The sequence below is a fragment of the Rhinichthys klamathensis genome, unplaced genomic scaffold, assembly GCF_029890125.1.
Source record: "Rhinichthys klamathensis goyatoka isolate OS25496 unplaced genomic scaffold, OSU_Roscu_1.1 h1tg000119l_1, whole genome shotgun sequence".
Taxonomy (NCBI): Eukaryota; Metazoa; Chordata; class Actinopteri; order Cypriniformes; family Leuciscidae; genus Rhinichthys; species Rhinichthys klamathensis.
In genome coordinates this window covers 1,641,550-1,660,649 of record NW_026606656.1, presented here as the reverse complement: position 1 = coordinate 1,660,649, position 19,100 = coordinate 1,641,550, and the positions used below count along the sequence as shown (strand labels likewise).

Below are 19,100 nucleotides of genomic sequence, written 5' to 3'. Positions count from 1 at the left end.
AACATGCATGCATGTTGGTTTCATCATCAGAAGTTTCGCAGTCAGACATGTTGTCAGCGAGTCGCGCTATCAACAGCTGATCGGAACGTGCGCACTGTTGACGTTGACAGCAGCGCGGATTGATAGAAATGGATAGAAAATAGTGCAGATTAAAACTGAGGTATGAATTTTGACCGGCGTGTTTTTTGTGTGGTAAACTAATCAAGATTTGAAATGCGAATAATTTTTTCACGTAAAAACGCACAGTTTTGTGGCCCCGGAAAATAACCGGGAGTACTTTATCTTTATTGACAACAGAGTGGGTCAGTGTGTGTGCACTATAGTGCTGGTAAGGATTGCATACAACTTCATGTCTTAAATGGGCGAACTAACCCTTTAATGTCGAGCCCTGTACAGTATGGTGCTTCGGTTGAGCTGGTGTTGCAGGGACTGTGACATGTGCAGTCGACATTGTTGAGGGTTTTATGCGGAGTATTTTCGTGTTGTTGACTGGCTTACGCAATGCCCATTTTTGATGCGCCATTATTCAATATTTTTCCTGTCCTGCTGTAATGTTTTTTTTTTCATCCGATCTTTTGTCCCCACCACTTTTCAACACAAACTGACGCCCCTGTACTCGAGTAAAGTACAGTTCCCTCAAAATTGTACTTAAGTACTGTACTCAAGTAAATGTACTCCGTTACTGTCCGGCTCTGAAGATGTGTAGATTGTAGAATCAATGTATGATGATTCATGCTGATCACAGGTTTTGAGTGCTAACGTAACATCTGTAAATCTGTGCCTTGCTCCAAATATAGGGTACATATCGTAGGATATTTTCCAAAAGTCCTTACTCCAGCTCATGAGTATGATACGCTCAATACAGTTGTGAAGAGGTGCATGGCAATATCATCACATTTTGACCAGGAGCAAACTGTCATAACAGTGGACCAAGCTCTTTACTGCAAGCTCATGGAACTGAAGTGGTGTGTTGAGGAATATCAGGGCAAGTTAATCACTCCGCTTGGTGGACTTCATATTGCAATGAACTTCCTGAAGACTATCGGAGATCACATGGCTGGGTCTGGATTGCTGGGGGAAAGTGGATTGCTGGGGGACGGTGCTGTGCAGCTTTTCATGTCAGGGAAAGCATACAACAAGGGTATGAGAGCTCACAAACTGACCTTGCAGGAACAGTTTGACAGTCTCCTCAAAGATTTCATCGCATGTAAATCTGAAGATGTCAACTTTGTTTTCTGGTGGAACTACATGGATATGGTCTCAACATTGTTGCAGTTTACATGAGCTCAGCGTGATGGGCTCTGGGAGCTTCATTTTCACTCCTTCAGCTGGATGTTGCCGTACTTCATGCGATATGACCACCTGAACTACGCAAGATGGGGGCCAGTGTATATTTCTGAGATGCACCAACTCCCAAAACCTGTACTATCGGAGTTCCAAAGGGGCAACTTTGTTGTGAAGCGGTCCGATCAACGACTCAACCAGGTCGATCCAGACCAAGCAATGGAGTGGATCAATGGAACAGGGAAAAAAGGAGGGGGGATCATTGGCATTACTAAGACACTTTCAGCCCATTCCAGATGGACACTCTCCTACAACATGAGGTCCCATGTAGCAGAAGAGACACATTTGATGTTCAGCAACACATCTGAGAAAACCTACGTCCACAATGAAGCTACCAAATCCCGTGAAAAGAGAAACAACAGAGACGAAATGGCATTGGTTTTAGTCTTCAAAGGATTCAAGGTGTTTGGTTCAGTCTCACCAGGCTCATGGCAAAATCTCGCCACGAAAGACGTTGCCACAGAGGCTATCCAAAGCTCATTACTTTCTGCCAAAGACCTAGGACAAGAAAAAGTGAATTCATTCATTGAGAAAGGGATGATTGTTCCTGAGGACAAAGATAAACCAGAGGTCCCAATCCATGCAACCCTTACATAAGAGCAAAGCTAAAACATTTGCATCTCTGAAGTGGCCAAAAATCCTAAAATCAAAGACAACAGAACCGTCGTAAAGGGTGACCGAAACGTCCTCAAATGCCTTGTTACGGCCTATGATTCAGGTCGTCCAGTTGACTTACCAGCTGTCCTAAAATACGAGCTTCTGCCAGTTCCCATATCCCTTGCTGAAATGAATGGGACCCTTCGCATTGGAAACAAGTCTGTATTGGTAAATAAGTTAACAGAAGACATAGTCTGTCCTGAGGCTATTGAACTTCCCGACATGTCATCTTGCCTCATCATAGATGGACAGGCACTGGTGGTTGCCCTAGGAAAGCCAGACAAAGCAGTAACATTTGGAGATTTGGCTGACACATTTGTCAGAGCAGTATTGAAAGCAGGATGTTCCTATAAACGGATAGACGTTGTGTTTGACAGATACAGAGAAGAGACCATCAAGGGTGCTACCAGGACACGACGCACAAAAGCAGCTCAACCAATCAGACGACTTGTTGAGGGTCGTGATGTGCATTTTCTGAAAAACTGGACCAACTTGCTGTCCCTCCCTGACAACAAAGCTGATCTTGCCAATCTACTCTCTGAAGAACTATGTGCTCGGGCACCAGATGATAAAGAGATAGTTGTTGCTGGTGGGTTCAGAGACAAAGAAACCCGGGTTGGGTTCGGGTTAATGTTTAATGAATAGCCTCGGGTTCGGGTCGTGTTTGTAACTTAGAAAATCTATATAGGCTATACATATATATATATATATAGTTTGCGTGCCATGTGCTTGGCTGCTTGCTGTGTTGTGATCGTAATTATATGAGCATGCGAGAGAGAAAGTAGATGTGCGCAGTTTCAGCCGTCCTCCTCTGATTGGGAGCACATGCGCAAAACAGTTTTGTAAAATGATGTATTACTTATTTTTATTTTATCATATATCATTTTACAAAACTTTTTTGCGCATGTGCTCCCACGTGCGCTATTTCAGTCACAACACCACAATCAGAGGACGGCGCGGAAACCATCAACTGTTGATGCTGTTCTCTTCCTTCATAACTCGTACTGAGAAGGATAGGCTATATTGATGTGAATAGTTTTAGAATTTGTTTTGAAGTTTAATGTTTGATTTCTAGGGGAATTTGTGACTGTTTCACCTGTTCAACCACATCAAAGCTTCGTAATTAATAAGTCTGTGCTTTTTCTCTTTTTTTTCTTGTGAGCTGACTGATGAGGGGGCTGCTGTGCCTTGGTGAAACGGTGTTTGTACATGTAGCCTATTTTTTTTAAATTATCGTGGCAAGCAGTCATAAAATACAGCATATAAAAAAAAAAAAAAAAAAAAGCTATTTACTGTAAGAAATGGACCTCGGGTTCGGGTCGGCCTCGGGCTTAAAATATAACCGTAATGTTCGGTTTGGGTCGGGTTAAATGATTTCGGGTACGGGCTGGGTTCGGGCTTAAGTTTAAAGCCCGTGCAGACCTCTAATTCTAGTCTAGTCTCACGACAGGGAGCTCAGACTTGCGCAGGGCACTGGAAGACAGCCGCTGTGGCGTGATTGATTGGGACCCCCATTTCACATTGACTGAACGAAAGGGAACGTCTCGGTTATGTATGTATGTTCCCTGAGGAGGGAACGGAGACGGACAACCGCTGTACCGCTGGAACAGCCAGGAGTTCAGTCTCGGCTCCTCAGCATAACATAATGCGAGATTGCCACGCAGCTCCTTTTATACCCATGCGGTGGGGCGGAGTTGCGCTGTGCAAATTCCGCAGACCCATGGCATGGTTTTGCCATTGGCTCATTTGTAGAACTCGAAGGTGATAGGCTTCTAAGCGAAACCCCCATTTTTACAGTCACTGACGTAACGTCTCTGTTCCCTTCTCAGGGAACGAGGGTTACATACGTAACTGAGGCGTTACATTTGTAACCTAGACGTTTCTGAGAGATATTTTCACTGGTTGGTGCATGCATGAATTTTCATTATTCCTGTGTTTAGGCGTGTCCATGAGACGAATGGAACTGTATTTTATTATTATTATTTCAAAATATGTATTATGCTATTATTATTATTTTTAATTTTTCCACAAATTAGTTATCCACTTTTACTTTCTAGCAGTTTCAAAAATGTGTCCATAGTCTAAATTGTTTCTTTATTTGTTTAACCTGGACTGTGGTGCTATTTTCTTCTGGAAACAAATGTTGTTGCATTTTCCTGTTATCTTTGTAAAGCTGCTTTGACAATCTGTATTGTAAAAAGCGCAAAATAAATAAATGTGACTTGACGACTAGTGTAGGCTCACAATTTACTTTCAAGACACACAACAAGATTTTAAAAAGGCAGTTTTATTACATTTTTTAACAATAGCCATATCACGATCTTTATATTTCAACATTAAACTTTTTAGCCTGTACAATAATTTTAGATCATTATTTACACTCCTCCTGCAGTACCTCCTAGACCCACTGGGGTGTTTGGAGTACAGGTTGAAAACTGAAGACTAAATTGATGTACACATTGATGGCCTAAGACACTAAACGAGCGGTTTGTGTGAGAAAACAGTATTTATATCGTTTTTACCTCTTATAACCACAGCCACGTCCAAGTGATCAGAGGGCGCGGGCGCTTTGGTCTGCGCAAGCGCCGGAAATCGCCGGAAGTGATCACTCGCGCGGTTGTGAAAAAAATTCAACGTTGTCTGTTGATATATCGAAATCGTCTTCCATTGCGATTTCCTGTATATCTAAATATGTTTAGATCTTCACAGTGAAAGGTAACACTTCCGAAATCTCTGTGTAAACCATGAGTGATGTACATGCGCGAGAGATCACTTAATTCGGCGCTTTCCGGTGCTTGCGCAGACCGAAGCGCCCGCGCCCTCAGATCACTTGGAGGTGGCTGTGGTTATAAGAGGTAAAAACGATATAAATACTGTTCGTTTTCTCACACAAACCGCTCGTTTCGTGTCTTAGGCCATCAATGTGTACTTACATTTATGAGTCATTAAATCATGTTTAATTTGGACTTCTCTGTGCATGCTCTTTGAGGTGGTGACCATAGACCTGCATTATATGACTGACAGACAAGAACGGTTTGACCTAAAAATATCAAAATTGAAACTATTGCGGAAACAAAGACACCTACATCTTGGATGCCCTTGAGGTAAGCTAAAACATATCAAAAATTAATTTCAAAGTGAACTATCCCTTTAAAGAGCACTTAATATTCCTACTAGTAGTATTAAACGACACCCTGTTGAGTTTAATTGTCCAATATTTGACTCATATATGTCATAAAATTGTTTGCCTGTACCCACAATACTGTACTCCTTACATCTTTTAATTGTAAATGTTAAACTTATTTTAAGCTTATACAATTAAAAGGGTTGCAAGTTTTTGCTAATATTTTAATTGCAAAACAATCCTTATTCATTAAGCTCCCTTTCACCTGTTACTAGATGTGATCAAGAGACAGTTTGATATCACTTGCATCACTGGATACAATAAACAAAAAATATAAGTTGAAACATGTGCAGCAGCCTGTGATGAAGCCCCAAAATAAATGCACTGTATGAGCAGCACAAAAGCTTTGCAAGATTATAGTCATCTGTTGTCACTCTGGTCATCACTTTTTTAAAATCATCTGTTTGGAGCCTCATTAATAATAGTATTTTGGGTTTACTCAATATTCATCACAACAGCTTTGATAAATGTTATCATCAGATTTGACTACCACACTTTTATTATCTGTTATATTCATGTTAACATAGTCTTCTTCAGAGCCATCCGTGTCCACATTGACATGGTCCTCTTCAGAATGATAAGAGTCTATATTAATATAGTCCTGATCAGAATCATCATGAACCATGTTTTCATCAAGTTGTACATTTTCATAATCAGCCTCATCATCATAATCTTCATTTTTGTTGCCATTGGATCCACATGCATACATATTAGCTGGACCTAGAGACATTGCAGAGATGAAGGGACATAATTATTAAAGGAATTGTTAATAAAGACAGTGTTGATGAAAAAAAAAAAAAGACATCAAATAGTTTTTATGAAATGCTACGTTACCTTTTTTAAAAGAGCACTTAAAATGAGCTTCCTTTTTCCTTTGCTCTTGTCTCCTCTTGACCAGGAGGATGATTACGAGGACAGACAGTAAGAGCAGCACAGCTGACACCGCAGCACCGATGACAGGAAGCAGGGAGGCTGAGACAGACACACAGTTTAGAGTTAAACTTTCAGTACCAGCAGTCCAGATTGTTTTTAGGCTCTTACACATTAATACCTTTGATAGTGATGACCAGCAGTTCAGAGGCAGACGAATGGAAGGTGCGTGAGGACAAACTGACTTCATAAACACAGCTGTAGTTTCCTTCATGGGAATAATCTGCCTCAGGAAAGGAGAAGGAGGCAGAGAGATTGACAGCTGACTGAAAATTGGTGATATTTGAGTCCCTAAACAGGTAGAAGAAGCCTCCAGGATACTGAGATTCAGTGGAACAGATGATGGTGAAACTGTGGCCCCAGGTGATCAGTGGCCCCTGAGGCGCCACGTCAAACCGGCCATCAGGAGCAATGCGGGGCAAGCTGGGCTGCTGCAAGTGCACTAGAAAACAAAAATAATACAGTTATATGGTTACAGAGCCTCAAGCATTAAATTCAAGTGGATTTAAATCAAAATGGCTTCAACAACTTCATCTTCTCAGGAAGATCAGCAGCACAAACTTAAAAATAAGACATCAATACAGAATGAATTCACTTTCATGCCTTTACTGTATAATGTAGGCAATGTGGCAAGATTAAATACTCACCTACAGTGATTTGAACAGTGTTACTCCAAGGCGACTTTATAATGGTGTTTTGGTAGGAGTAATTACAGCTGTAGATGCCCTGATGTGAGACGTCTACATTAACAAGGTTGAAAGTCGCACTAGAAACGTGTTTCTTAGAGGACACAGATGATCCATTTATGAAGAGGTGGAATTCAGCATCAGCATTGCATCTTGATTTAGGTGTTGTGCATCTGAACTGAATGTTTTCTCCAGGAGAAACAACTGCATGTGTAGTGATCAGGGAAAGAGTGGGCTTCTCCAGGTCACCTGTAAAATAAATATACATCCATTTAAAATGACTTTTTAAGATGTGATGAAAATCGTGAAATACATTAAGTTTAATGAAATTGCTATTGCTCATTTCTCCCATAAAAATAAGTTAAGATGCAAAAGATTTGACTTACCTCTTGAACAAACAACACCAGCATCTTTAGCATGATTACAGTCGTTATTTCCTAGTCCTCTGTGTGAACAGTTTATGAGGTTTCCTTCCCCTCCCGAACATCCAACATCATCCAGCCAGATCGATCCTTGGCCTTGACCAAAGGCGGCACTTTGAGGTGCACTGATGGCTGAGCCACACTGTAACTGTCTGCACACCACAGCAGCATCGTTCATGTCCCAGTCATCATCACACACGGTTCCCCACTGGCCATTATACTGGATCTCCACTCTTCCACAGCATGAATCAGACCCACTGACCAATCTTATGTCTGGTAGCTTGTCTTAAAAATGTAAGACAATGTGATTAAAAACTATGTTGTAAGTAGTTATATACTGTATGCGTTTGACATTGTTATGAGCCAAGCACCAAACGTGCATAGCCTCTTTGCTTTCTCTCATTTTTTTATACAATTATTATTTGGGGCCAAACACTATAAGCTTATGCTGTTTTTAATCACTTTGGTACTTTTTTGGTACTTATCACTTTGGACAAGCAAAATAGCATATATAATGCCATTTTAGATCTGGAGAAAACATATATAGTTTTACCCAGTAAGCAGACGACACCTGCATCTTCATGATGACCGCAGTTGTGTTCTCCAAAAGGATTGTGTGAACACTGTGTGAGGGATGATTCATTTCCTGAACATTTCACATCATCCAACCAGATCGGATCACTTCCCCGGCCAAAATAAGCCTGGGAGTTTGCACGAACAGCTTCTCCACATCCCAACTGTCTGCACACCACAGTAGCATCTTCAATGTTCCAGGAATCATCGCACACTGTTCCCCACCGGCCATCATGAAGGATCTCAACTCTTCCAGAGCAGTCATTACTACCATTCACAAGCCTGATACTAAATCCACCTAAAAAATAAAACAACTGTATTATGAATCAATTCACATCTTACAACATGCTAAACTTGCAAACTAGCAAAAACTGTCAGTCATCCCATGTAACTAGAATGAGATCTGAGTTTTAAAAGAGTAACTAACAGTCTGTTACTTACCAGTTCCAGAAGTTAGAGCACTGGCTGTTGAGATGAAAAACAGTGATATTTTAAAAAACACTGTACTTACAATTAGATATTATAATTTACTTTACTGTCACCAGCACTAAGTTTCTGACAATACTTTCAGTCTTTTGAAAGACTTTGAAATTTCTAATTAAAATAGTTTTTAAAGAGCATGATTATAAACACAACGAGACTGTGAAAGTAAACTAATGACATGAAGTTTTTCTGCTTGGCTGATGACGCTTAGTGTCCCAAACAACTTCTCATTTAGCCACTTGTTAGCAACTGCTTTTTATTATTTCAGGCATATTCAAAAAATCTACTGATTTCAGAACGATGGAACCGGAAGTGCTAAAACTCAATTTGCAAGATTTGGCCTACAAAAATACATCATCCTTGCCATAGATACGTATACGTAGATGTCATATATTTGACTGCTCCAGATATGTCGATGCATCCACCATCTTGGAACTGTCAACATTTAATTTCATTTGCTGTGGTCATCTCACAGTAAAAACCAATGAGTTTTCTCCAAGTATTGCGCAGCCCCTGGTTGTAAAACCACAGAGATTTAAATTCCCGAAGAAATGGGATAAACTTTCACAGGTGAGAATGTGTTGCTATTGTTTATATGTGCATTAACTCAATATTACAGGTTTTTTAACTTTTTTAATGTCATGTTAGCAAACACCTTCGTCTTATCTAACATTAATGATAAACTAAATCCTATGAAAATCATCTGCTGAAGTCTATTGCAGACATAGATATACATGTGTATAACGTTTGCAGATACAGTTAACCTTCTCTTGAGTGTTTACGGACTGGTTTTGTTTATTGAGTGCATGCATAGTATAAACTGAACATGTACTAATACGCATGCGCATGATGTCACCGTTTTCACAAATTCACATTTTTATGTAGTTTACACTGATACAATTTGATAGCCTATTGTTTTCAAGAACTTGCAGAACCTGTACCTGTTTTCAAAAGTTTGCATTTTCAGGCCCAAAAACTCTGCTGTCGTGTAAATGAACAGCCAAAATGCATAAAAAGTTTTCAGTTTTTATTTATTAATGGTGTTGTGTAAACTAAGTTCTGTTAATGGGTGTGTCTCAATCAGCTCCCTAGTTCAGTAGTCAGGGCACTGATCAGGGAGTCGGCTACTTTAAGGGCTGTCTCTATCACAAAATCCTACCAGACTGAAACATTTGCTCCCTAAAAAGTCCCATAATGCACTGTGAAAACCAGGGAGCATCGATGCTCGTTGCTCACTATATTCTCTTAACGGAAGTTCTGAAGCATGAAATGTGAGTAAACTCACACAATATATATATATATATATTTTTTTTACAATACAAACATTTATAGCCTACAATTAAATTTCAGCTTAAACATACGTGGCTAGACAGGTACCATCTAGCAAATATTTATAATTTAATACGACTGAAAAGTTGCACGAATGTAACGGGAAAAATATTTAGGCCAATCATGTATATGGCTACAAACATTAAAAATGATGTCAGAAAGATATCAGCTCTGCTGTTGTCCATAAATCCCAGTAGCCTATAGCAGTGATGTTGCACAATGTTGACATGTCACTGGAAATAGAGTCTATCAGTGTCCATGAGTGAAAGTCCTTACTGTCCAGTGTTGCCAGATTGGAAATGTCCAAGTAAGTATCTTACCAGAAGCTCAAAATTATCGTACATGAGTCAAACTTACAGAATATAACTATTCATCTAGACCAACCACTTTTTGACACGGCCAGCGGGCCAGCAAATTACTTTATTGCTAAACTATCGAGCTCAGCTTGTAACTGACCTAAGCGCCTCGGCCCTCAGCAGGAACGTTAATTTGTGCTTGTGAGAGAGAGTCATTCTCCACGATGATTGGCCAAGAAGACGTAACGTGAGTTGAGATGGAAGACATGCACTATGACGAGTGTATAGTGTCTTTTCTAAGATTTCCCTAAAGAAGGAGAAGGAGCAGTCTACCCTTCCGTCGCCGTCAGTCCGTGTCAATTTTTGAATGGGATTGATAGAGACGGCAGACGACAGACCGGCGGCGACGTCACGGCGGTGTCACAGTAGGAACGTATACCTTACGGCGACGTGGTGACGGCGTATGTGAGAAATCCATAAAAAAATCCGACGTCTGAACCAGTGGCGTAGGCAGAAATTGTATTTTGGGTGGGCCAGTGAAAATGTGACTGGGCCTATAGTTTTTCCTAGAAAAAAAATGACTTCAATAATAATTAACATTAATAGACGAACTGAAAAAACAGTTAGCTGCTAACGTTACACCTTTATATTCGGCAAATCATCATGTTCAACCAACAGAGCTCAATAAAGGCTGGACAAACCAGTATAGACAATAACCTGTCTATTTTATTCTATTCAGCAGTGCAAATACAGTTCACCCGAAAATAAAGTAAGCTAAAATAATAATATCACAGTTAGATCGGCTGATAAACCCGCGTCAGGCTGACGGGGAGAGAGGGAGCAAGAAGCGGCCGGCGCCAACACCTGACTAGCCTTCTCCTGGGGTAATGAGTCGGAAGAACTGGGCTGGGTGGACTCGGAAGATGAAGGCAGTGGCGTGTCTTCTTCCTCAACTCTCGCTTTTTTTCAAATAGCAAAAGTTTAGCCATTATTGTGGCGCCGACGCCGCTGAGAGTTTTCCTGTCGGAACCCCCAGCAACCATAGCAACCAATAACGTTCCAGAGAGAGGCTTTCTACAACTTGCTTCACCGGTTAAATTTTATTCGGAAAACAAATTAAACACACACAGCAGTCAACAATTAATCAGGTATATATTAATATATTTTCATAAATAAATTTGAATAATAAAAATAAAATAAAAAATGTATTTTCATCAAACTTGCCTGGGCGGGTCAGTGAGTAATGTGGGCGGGCCAGTGCCGCCCTGGCCCAATACTGGCTACGCCCCTGGTCTGAACTAGGCACATCGCATTATAAGACACCTGATACACACGTCGTGCCTCTGTACGTCGCATTATAAGACATCTGATACACACGTCGTCCCCATGTATGTCGCCTTTAAAACATTTTAAAGTTTGCATTAGTGGATGTAGGCCTACTTGCTATAGGCTATTGCTTTTACAGTAATTAGTTAACTTATTTCCCAAAGGGCCCCTGGTGCATAATAACTATAAGTTTATTCAATGTTTGATATCATGGGTGGCGATAGGGAGGGGCTAGCGGGACTTCAGAACCCCCAAGAAAGACCAAAGCAAAAATATTTTCTGGAAGCAATTAGGCCTATATTCAGACTGTAGGCTGTATATTACTATTCTATGGAAGCCCTGAACCGCATGGTGAAGAAAAAACGAAAAAGAAATCTTATCTTGTTATTTCGAGATATTAAGTCGTTATTTAAACATTATATCTCGTTATTTCGACATAATAATTTGTTGTTTCAACATTATATCTCCTTATTTCGACATAATAAGTCGTTATTTCGACATATAAGGGGACATTCTAATCTGCATTAAGCCGTATAATAGTTTTCTATGGGAGGAAAATGCTTAACGTGTAATTAAACACGTTGCGTTCATATTCTGGGCTCATCTGATTTTTTTTTGTAATAGCCTATAGTTTATTATGATTTTTATCATAATGATTAATAAATGCACGCACAATTATCCGTGAACTTGATAAATGTTGCAGATATGTTTTATTATTCACAAACAAATGCCTTTCAACTTATGTGTGCAAAATTCAGAATTAAATGAATTTGCAGCAAATTGTACAAATACAGAGTCTGTATACCAAACACTATACGTGTTGTAGCCATTAAATAATCGCATTTAATTTCATATTTGTTAAAATATTATAATGTTATTTTTTTACATCTATGTTAATTTTGAAAAGTGAACAGCATAAATAAGATATGAGTAGAAATATATCGGTAGACATGGAATGGGTCAGACATGATTTTGACCACTTCATTAAGTTTTGTTTTGTAGAACGCCTTTCTTTAAAGCGAATTTCGTTATGTATAAATTGTCTCTTAATTTTAATAATTTTTACCATCAACGAATTGCCTGGATTTAATAAATAAGAAGCAAATATAGCAGATTATATAATCATGACATGGAGGCGCCCGCGCGGTCACTTGCATTGCACATAAACTGGTGCGCACATCTCAATATAAATTAACAGTAGGGGTTCAACCGAAACTCAGTGTATGCCTCAGACATGAGAAATATATAGAGAGCTTGAAATGTCTTTAAACGAAACAATTCAAAACGAAAAGAAATAGGCTACTCTCTGATTATGTAATTATAGCTTATGTATTTCTCTAGGCGCGTTCACTACGGAGATGGCGATCGTCAATTGCATATTTGCAGCAGACACAGTGACTTATACTTATTAATAAAAATGAATGCATGCGTGTCACCGGATTTACAAATGCACATATTGCAGGCCTATAATCCGCACACATATAATGTCGAAATAATGAGATATGTTGAAATAACATTATTAATAATAATAAATATTTTGGAATATTTGGTTGAATGCTGAATGTTGTGCTTGTTCAAATTAATACAATTAAAACTTTATAATTGAATAAATAAAATAATTGAATATTAAATATTGAGTGGCCAAGTTTTGTTAATTTATTAATAGTATTGATATATAATATATATATATATATATATATATATCATAATATATATAATTGCTCAGCTCCCCCTGTCAATGATCTAGCACCCTCTCAACACCTGTAAAAAAATTATCTGGCGCCGCCCCTGTTAGATATACACTACCAGTCAAAAGTTTTTGAACGGTAAGATATTTTTGAACAGTAATATTGTGAAATATTTATACAATTTAAAATATGAATATATTTTAAAATGTAGCCTAATTTATTCCTGCGATCAAAGCTGAATTTTCAGCATACTCCAGTCTTCAGTGTCTCATGATGATGATTTAATGCTCCAAAAACATTTATGATTATTATCAGTGTTGAAAACAATTGTGTACAATTTTGTGTCTGTGGTATGGCGTGCTGTGGTGCGACGTTGCTGTCACGCGTCTGTGGTGCGGCGTGCTGTGGTGCGACATTGGAGTCACACGTCGGTGTCACGCGTCTGTGGTGCGGCGTACCCCGTCTGTCACGTAATAGTAGCCTATGGCGCTTACTCCGTGCCAAAATCAAACATTCGAACGACCGACCGACCGATCGAACGTCTATCCGAACGTCTATCCGAACGTCTTACTTTTGAGCGTCTGACCGAGCGCGTGACCCACGTGACGACCTGACGTGACGTCAACGTCTTGAAATTAGCAGTTTTTTAACCATGCAAGTATCCAAGCTAATGTGTAAAGACTAGAAATGGACATTAAAGGCAATAATACATATAAATATTGTACCCCTAAAACAACATTAAAACATTTCTCCTGAATCCTGTGCATGTGAGGCTATGTGTTTTACTTTCAAAGAGCAGAAATACTGTAGGCTAGCCTATATACAGTCATTCAATAGTCTTAATTTGACCAATATAATCATTTTAACTAGTTTTTATTGTTCATTTTATTGCCCAATGTACAATGTTCTCACAGTCCATAAAAGAAAACACTCCAAATTAATAAATGTTGCCTTTCATTTAAAAAGAAGGTTTTCATAAATATATATTATATTTATATATTTGGAAATATAGATAGACCTAGCCTATATAGAATATCCATTTACACACACACACACACACGCACGCACGCACGCACGCACGCAAGTCCAATACTGTCATGGTGCTCTTCCGTCACTTTTGACCAAACATTTTCTGTTTTGAATTTTAAAATTCACAATTATACGCAAATGAACTGGTAGAACTATTACCATACAGCATCATTGAGTCAGAAGACTGAAATAAGAGGTTGAAATTAGATCAGATTCAGATGGATTAAGCTGTGATAAAAGAATTGCTGTTTATTATTTATTTATTGAGTTTTACTGTTATGTGTAATAAAATACTTTCTCTGTATTCAGGTTTGACTGTAGTAATAATGCAAATATTTTTTTTTTATTGACTCTTGTGTGCATGATCTGAAAGCACTGTTTGATTTTGAGCACAGATAAAATGGTTTTGAGTCTTTTTTTCTTTTCTTTTCTTTTCTTTGAAAGAAGAGTCAGATGTTCTCTGAATGTAGTTTGAAAATGTGGTTTTGTGTTTAAGGTTTTAAAAAATTAATGATGTTTCCAAGAAATGTGTTTTAGCAATTCAGGAAATCTGTAGGCTAATATAGATTAAAAACATGCATAGGGGCCTACTATTTTTTTTATACATAGGCCTATCACACAGATAACAAACTAATAAAAAGTTAATCTAATCAAGCATAATCTCAGTCTTAATAAAATTACTAAATTATCATAATCTTTCACAAATAGACATCATAAATGTTAAAGTGGAAAGGTTTATTTAAAAAATGTGTATAAGAGTTCTACATTTAGACATAATCAGCTGAATATACTTTACTTTGTAATTAAGGTTCGTAGATTTTCACGTCTGCCACATATAAACAATGAGCCAAAACGAAATTATTGATCATTTTCATAAAATCATATGTAACACGTTCCTACGTGTGCTGACGTGTTGTTAACGCGTTCCTATGGCGACCGGTCGGGAGTGCGAGTAACCGATCGTCATCCCAACGTGTTGTTTACGTGTGAAGACACGTTGTAACACGTTTGTGTTTTTCTTACCTTAGTTTAACTTCTTATGCTTCTATTGTGTCCTCTAACTAGTCCACTTTTGATTATTGGCTGATTTAGAAAGTTATGTGCTGTGTAGGCCCTATTATTAAAGTTAAATATAGCAGAGCCTAGGCTATTAACAAACCAGGCATTGACGGCTAATTCGGAAAAGCACGAGATATTCCAAATAATTTTTCTCTATCTCCCATTAAAACGGAAGTTTTAGGAACAGACAATGTCTCATATTTCATGGAAATACGCTTTAACACATTCAAATGCAGCGAAAACTGAAGCCCTATCTGCTTTTTTATGCATAATACAAATCAAATAGACTAGCCATGAATTAAAAAGCCCATTGCCTATAAAATATAGGCTACTGACCAAATATCATACAAATGGAATTTACAAATGTAACAATTGTGGTCTCAGATAAATATAAAAGGGTTTATTCCTACTCTAAGATATGTCTGAATCTCAGGAGGATATCTTTGATCAAGTAGATACAGTATCTCTGTAAATGCAAATAAAAGTGATGTTCTTTATTTCATTCAAGACCTTACACCAAAATCAGCTTGGCTTCTATGGAAACTGAACATGTGTTTATTGTATAACCTCAATTAAAACATCCAGAGCTGACTATGAAAAATCAGATTCTAGTGGTTGAGAACATAGGCCTATTGAAAGTCTTTAAGTAAGGTAAGGTCCACTCCTCCACTGTAAAGGTTGAATTGTAATGTTAAACATCAAAGTATTAACTAAAATAGGTTTATGTTCAACTATTTTAATATTGAACAAACTAATAAATACATATTTTCTGTAATGCCAACTCCCAATATTGATATTTTTGGCAGCCAGCTTAAAAAAAAAAAAAAAGATTCTAGCGGTTGAGAACATAGGCCTATTGAAAGTCTTTAAGTAAGGTCCACTCCTCCACTATATATATGTATATATATATATATATATAGAAAGCATTTTGTTACACATAACAGTAAAACTCAATAAAATAAAAAATAAACAGCAAATCTTTTATCACAGCTTAATCCATCTGATCTCATTTCAACCTCTTATTTCAGTCTCCTGACTCAATGATGCTGTATGGTAATAGCCCTACCAGTTCATTTGCGTATAATTGTGAATTTTAAAATTCAAAACAGAAAATTGTTTGGTCAAATGTGACTGAAGAGCACCCTGACAGTATGGACTTTTTTGGACTTATAACATTTGTTGGAAAAGTAAATTAATTATTTTACTTATGAAATATTGTTACTGAAAGTTTTATATAGCATATTACAGTAAAGTGTAGTAGTTTTTAAGTTTCTGGAATATCCTATTCTTGGAGCAGGAGGTGCTCTACAATTTAATCCACTACAATCCACAGGTGACCCCCAAAACTCCAACACAGAAACTCTTATTCTCAACACAATATTGTTTACAAACAAACAAACAAACAAACAAACAGACACAAACAATAAAGATGCATAAATAGGTCTTAAGTTCATAACATTTAGCCTATTATTAAATATTTTAAACTGTAGATTCACATGTCACAACACAACAGTTTCAAATATAAATGTACATGTATAAATAAATATATATAAATATAAATGGATATTTTATATCCTTTTTTATAATTATTATATACATTTTTAAAGATATAAATCTAATATTTATATTTATGAAAACCTTCTGGATCTGTTTTTTTTTTAAATGAAAGGCAATTCAAAGTGTAATGAATTTATTAATTTGGAGTGTTTTATTTTATGGACTGTGAGAACATTGTACATTGGGCAATAAAATGAACAATAAAAACTAGTTAAAATGATTATATTGGTCAAATTAAGACTATTGAATGACTGTATATAGGCTAGCCTACAGTATTTCTGCTCTTTGAAAGTAAAACACAGCCTCACATGCACAGGATTCAGGAGAAATGTTTTAATGTTGTTTTAGGGGTACAATCAGCGGTGTAATTTATGGGGGGTTGGGGGGGAGATAAACCCCCCCCCCCCCCCCCCAATATTTATACCATGATCACATGAAAAATATGCAGAACAATTTTTTTAAACTATATTAAACATTACAACCCCCCCAATGTTCAAACCAAATCTACGCCCTTGGGTACAATATTTATATGTATTGCCTTTAATGTCCATTTATAGTCTTTAGACATTAGCTTGGATACTTGTATGGTTAAAAAAATGCTAATTTCAAGACGTTGACGTCACGCCAGGTCGTCACGTGGGTCACCCGCTCCGTTAGACGCTCAAAAGTAAGACGTTCGGATAGACGTTCGATCGGTCGGTCGGTCGTTCGAATGTTTGATTTTGGCACGGAGTAAGCGCCATAAAAAGTACACGACTGTCGACTTCGGTAGGTTATCCGTGACACTATCCACTCGTCATAATGCACTACAATCACGTTCTCATCACAATCTTGAAAGTAGACGTATGATCCACAGCTAGATCAATGAGTATAGAAGCCCTATGATTATAACGACCATCATTTGAAGTGTCACAAAATTCTAAAATTATCGTAGGCCTACATTATGGGATTTCCCCCCCATTATGGATCGTAGCCTACATCGTACAGAGGTCAAAATTATCGTACACATATAATTATCGTACGTCTGGCAACACTATTTCTGCCCTTGGCATTGCCCGAATTCATGAACAAGATACACTGACTGATTCACGACGTAGAAAGCTGATTGAGACGCACCCATAGCCTATATGAATTTGTTAGAATGCCGTATACGTCTGGTCTATGTCTACATAGCCTACCTTAAACATGGCTGGGCTGTGTTTCCCAAAAGCTTCTCAAGTCCAAGTAGAATAAAAATAAAAAATAAAAAAAAATGCTTTTGGGAAACGCAGTCATGGGAAGCAATGTTAGTTTATGTTTAATAGTTTAAGCAATTTTAGTTTATTGACCAGGTCATTTTCATTAAGCAGTTCAGTTGTTGGCAATGTCTTTTCAAAATCAATCATGTCAACTCAAACATAATGATAATCAATGTTTTCAGTTTAAGGTAACTTTCTGGGATTAGACATGAGTTTCAGTTCAGTTAAAAAATAAGCTCAGTAAAAATCTGAGATATGACAGAACAACTATAAAAAGATGTAACCTAGACTTTTAAAGTTCATAATCTTTAAGTAGACTGTTTTGTTAAGGATTAAATATTACATTGCCATGCAGTAGCCTACTAGCCTATCTATAATTATCATATTTTAATCTGTAATAAAAAAAGTGCATTTACCCAATATCAAAATGAGAAGACAAGGTCTTGGCATTGCAGTCCTTGCGTTGTTTCAAAGTGCCTATGAATATAAGAGGCCAGGGTACTTCCTGCTCATGAGAAGAGCTGATTGTGCTTGAAGAACTGAAACTAGAACCTAACATACATGTGTAGTAACTGATCTGTCCATCAGGAACTCATCTGTTGATTATGCCCCTAAATGAGACACACCACTAATATAAAATAATCAACAAATAATGAAAAAACTAAAGAAAACAAATAATGTTTATTTAAAAAGAAAAATGCTAACTACACCATTATGGTGGCAAAATTTTAAAAATATTTGTTCTCCTACGAGAGGTTCTCTCGTATTGCGTAAGCTAGCTTACGGTACGGGAAAGATGAATCTTTTCTGAGAACTTGAAGCCAAAAAATTATCCTATAATTGTCGCCTCCGAGGACGCCGCGGACATCAATGAAACCTGTTCACTTCTCGCTTCAGACAGTGAGGAATGGTCCGGTTCTCACGCCTCCTCGGCCCGAGAATCCTCTGGGACCCGCGCTGGAATCGAGGAGGAATTAGTGCGCCTCCTCTCACAGGCCGTCGAACACCTCGGGCTCGATTGGTCCCCTCCCCCCGAGCAGACCATCAACCGTATGGACGGCAGCTACTTCCGCCAGTGCTCGACTCCCGTCTCTAAACGGGCCGCGCCCTTCCTGCCTGAACTGCACGCGGAACTCACGAAGTCCTGGAATGCCCCGCTCTCTGCTAGAACTCGCTCTGACTCTTCCGCCCCGCTTCGCGTTGTGGACGGAGCCGCAGAAAAGGGCTATCTCTCCATTCCCCCTGTAGAGGACCTGGTCGCCGCACATTTATGCCCGCCTTCCACGAGATGGCGCTCAT

The 19,100-nt window shown here is 38.2% G+C and overlaps 1 protein-coding gene across 1 annotated transcript in view; it reads right to left on the bottom strand.

Annotated features, from left to right (window-relative positions):
* Positions 1-18,284, bottom strand: part of LOC130088395 (deleted in malignant brain tumors 1 protein) — a 44,681-nt gene extending 26,397 nt beyond the window's left edge. Inside the window, exons 1-8 of the mRNA XM_056255113.1 lie at positions 18,218-18,284; positions 8,238-8,261; positions 7,777-8,094; positions 7,188-7,508; positions 6,763-7,050; positions 6,237-6,557; positions 6,020-6,157; positions 5,627-5,905 (exon numbers count right to left, since the gene is read on the bottom strand). Coding sequence (XP_056111088.1) covers positions 5,627-5,905; positions 6,020-6,157; positions 6,237-6,557; positions 6,763-7,050; positions 7,188-7,508; positions 7,777-8,094; positions 8,238-8,261; positions 18,218-18,251 — 1,723 coding nt within the window. The 5' untranslated portion in view covers positions 18,252-18,284. The remainder of the gene's footprint in view (positions 1-5,626; positions 5,906-6,019; positions 6,158-6,236; positions 6,558-6,762; positions 7,051-7,187; positions 7,509-7,776; positions 8,095-8,237; positions 8,262-18,217) is intronic.
* Between the last annotated feature and the right edge of the window lie 816 nt (positions 18,285-19,100).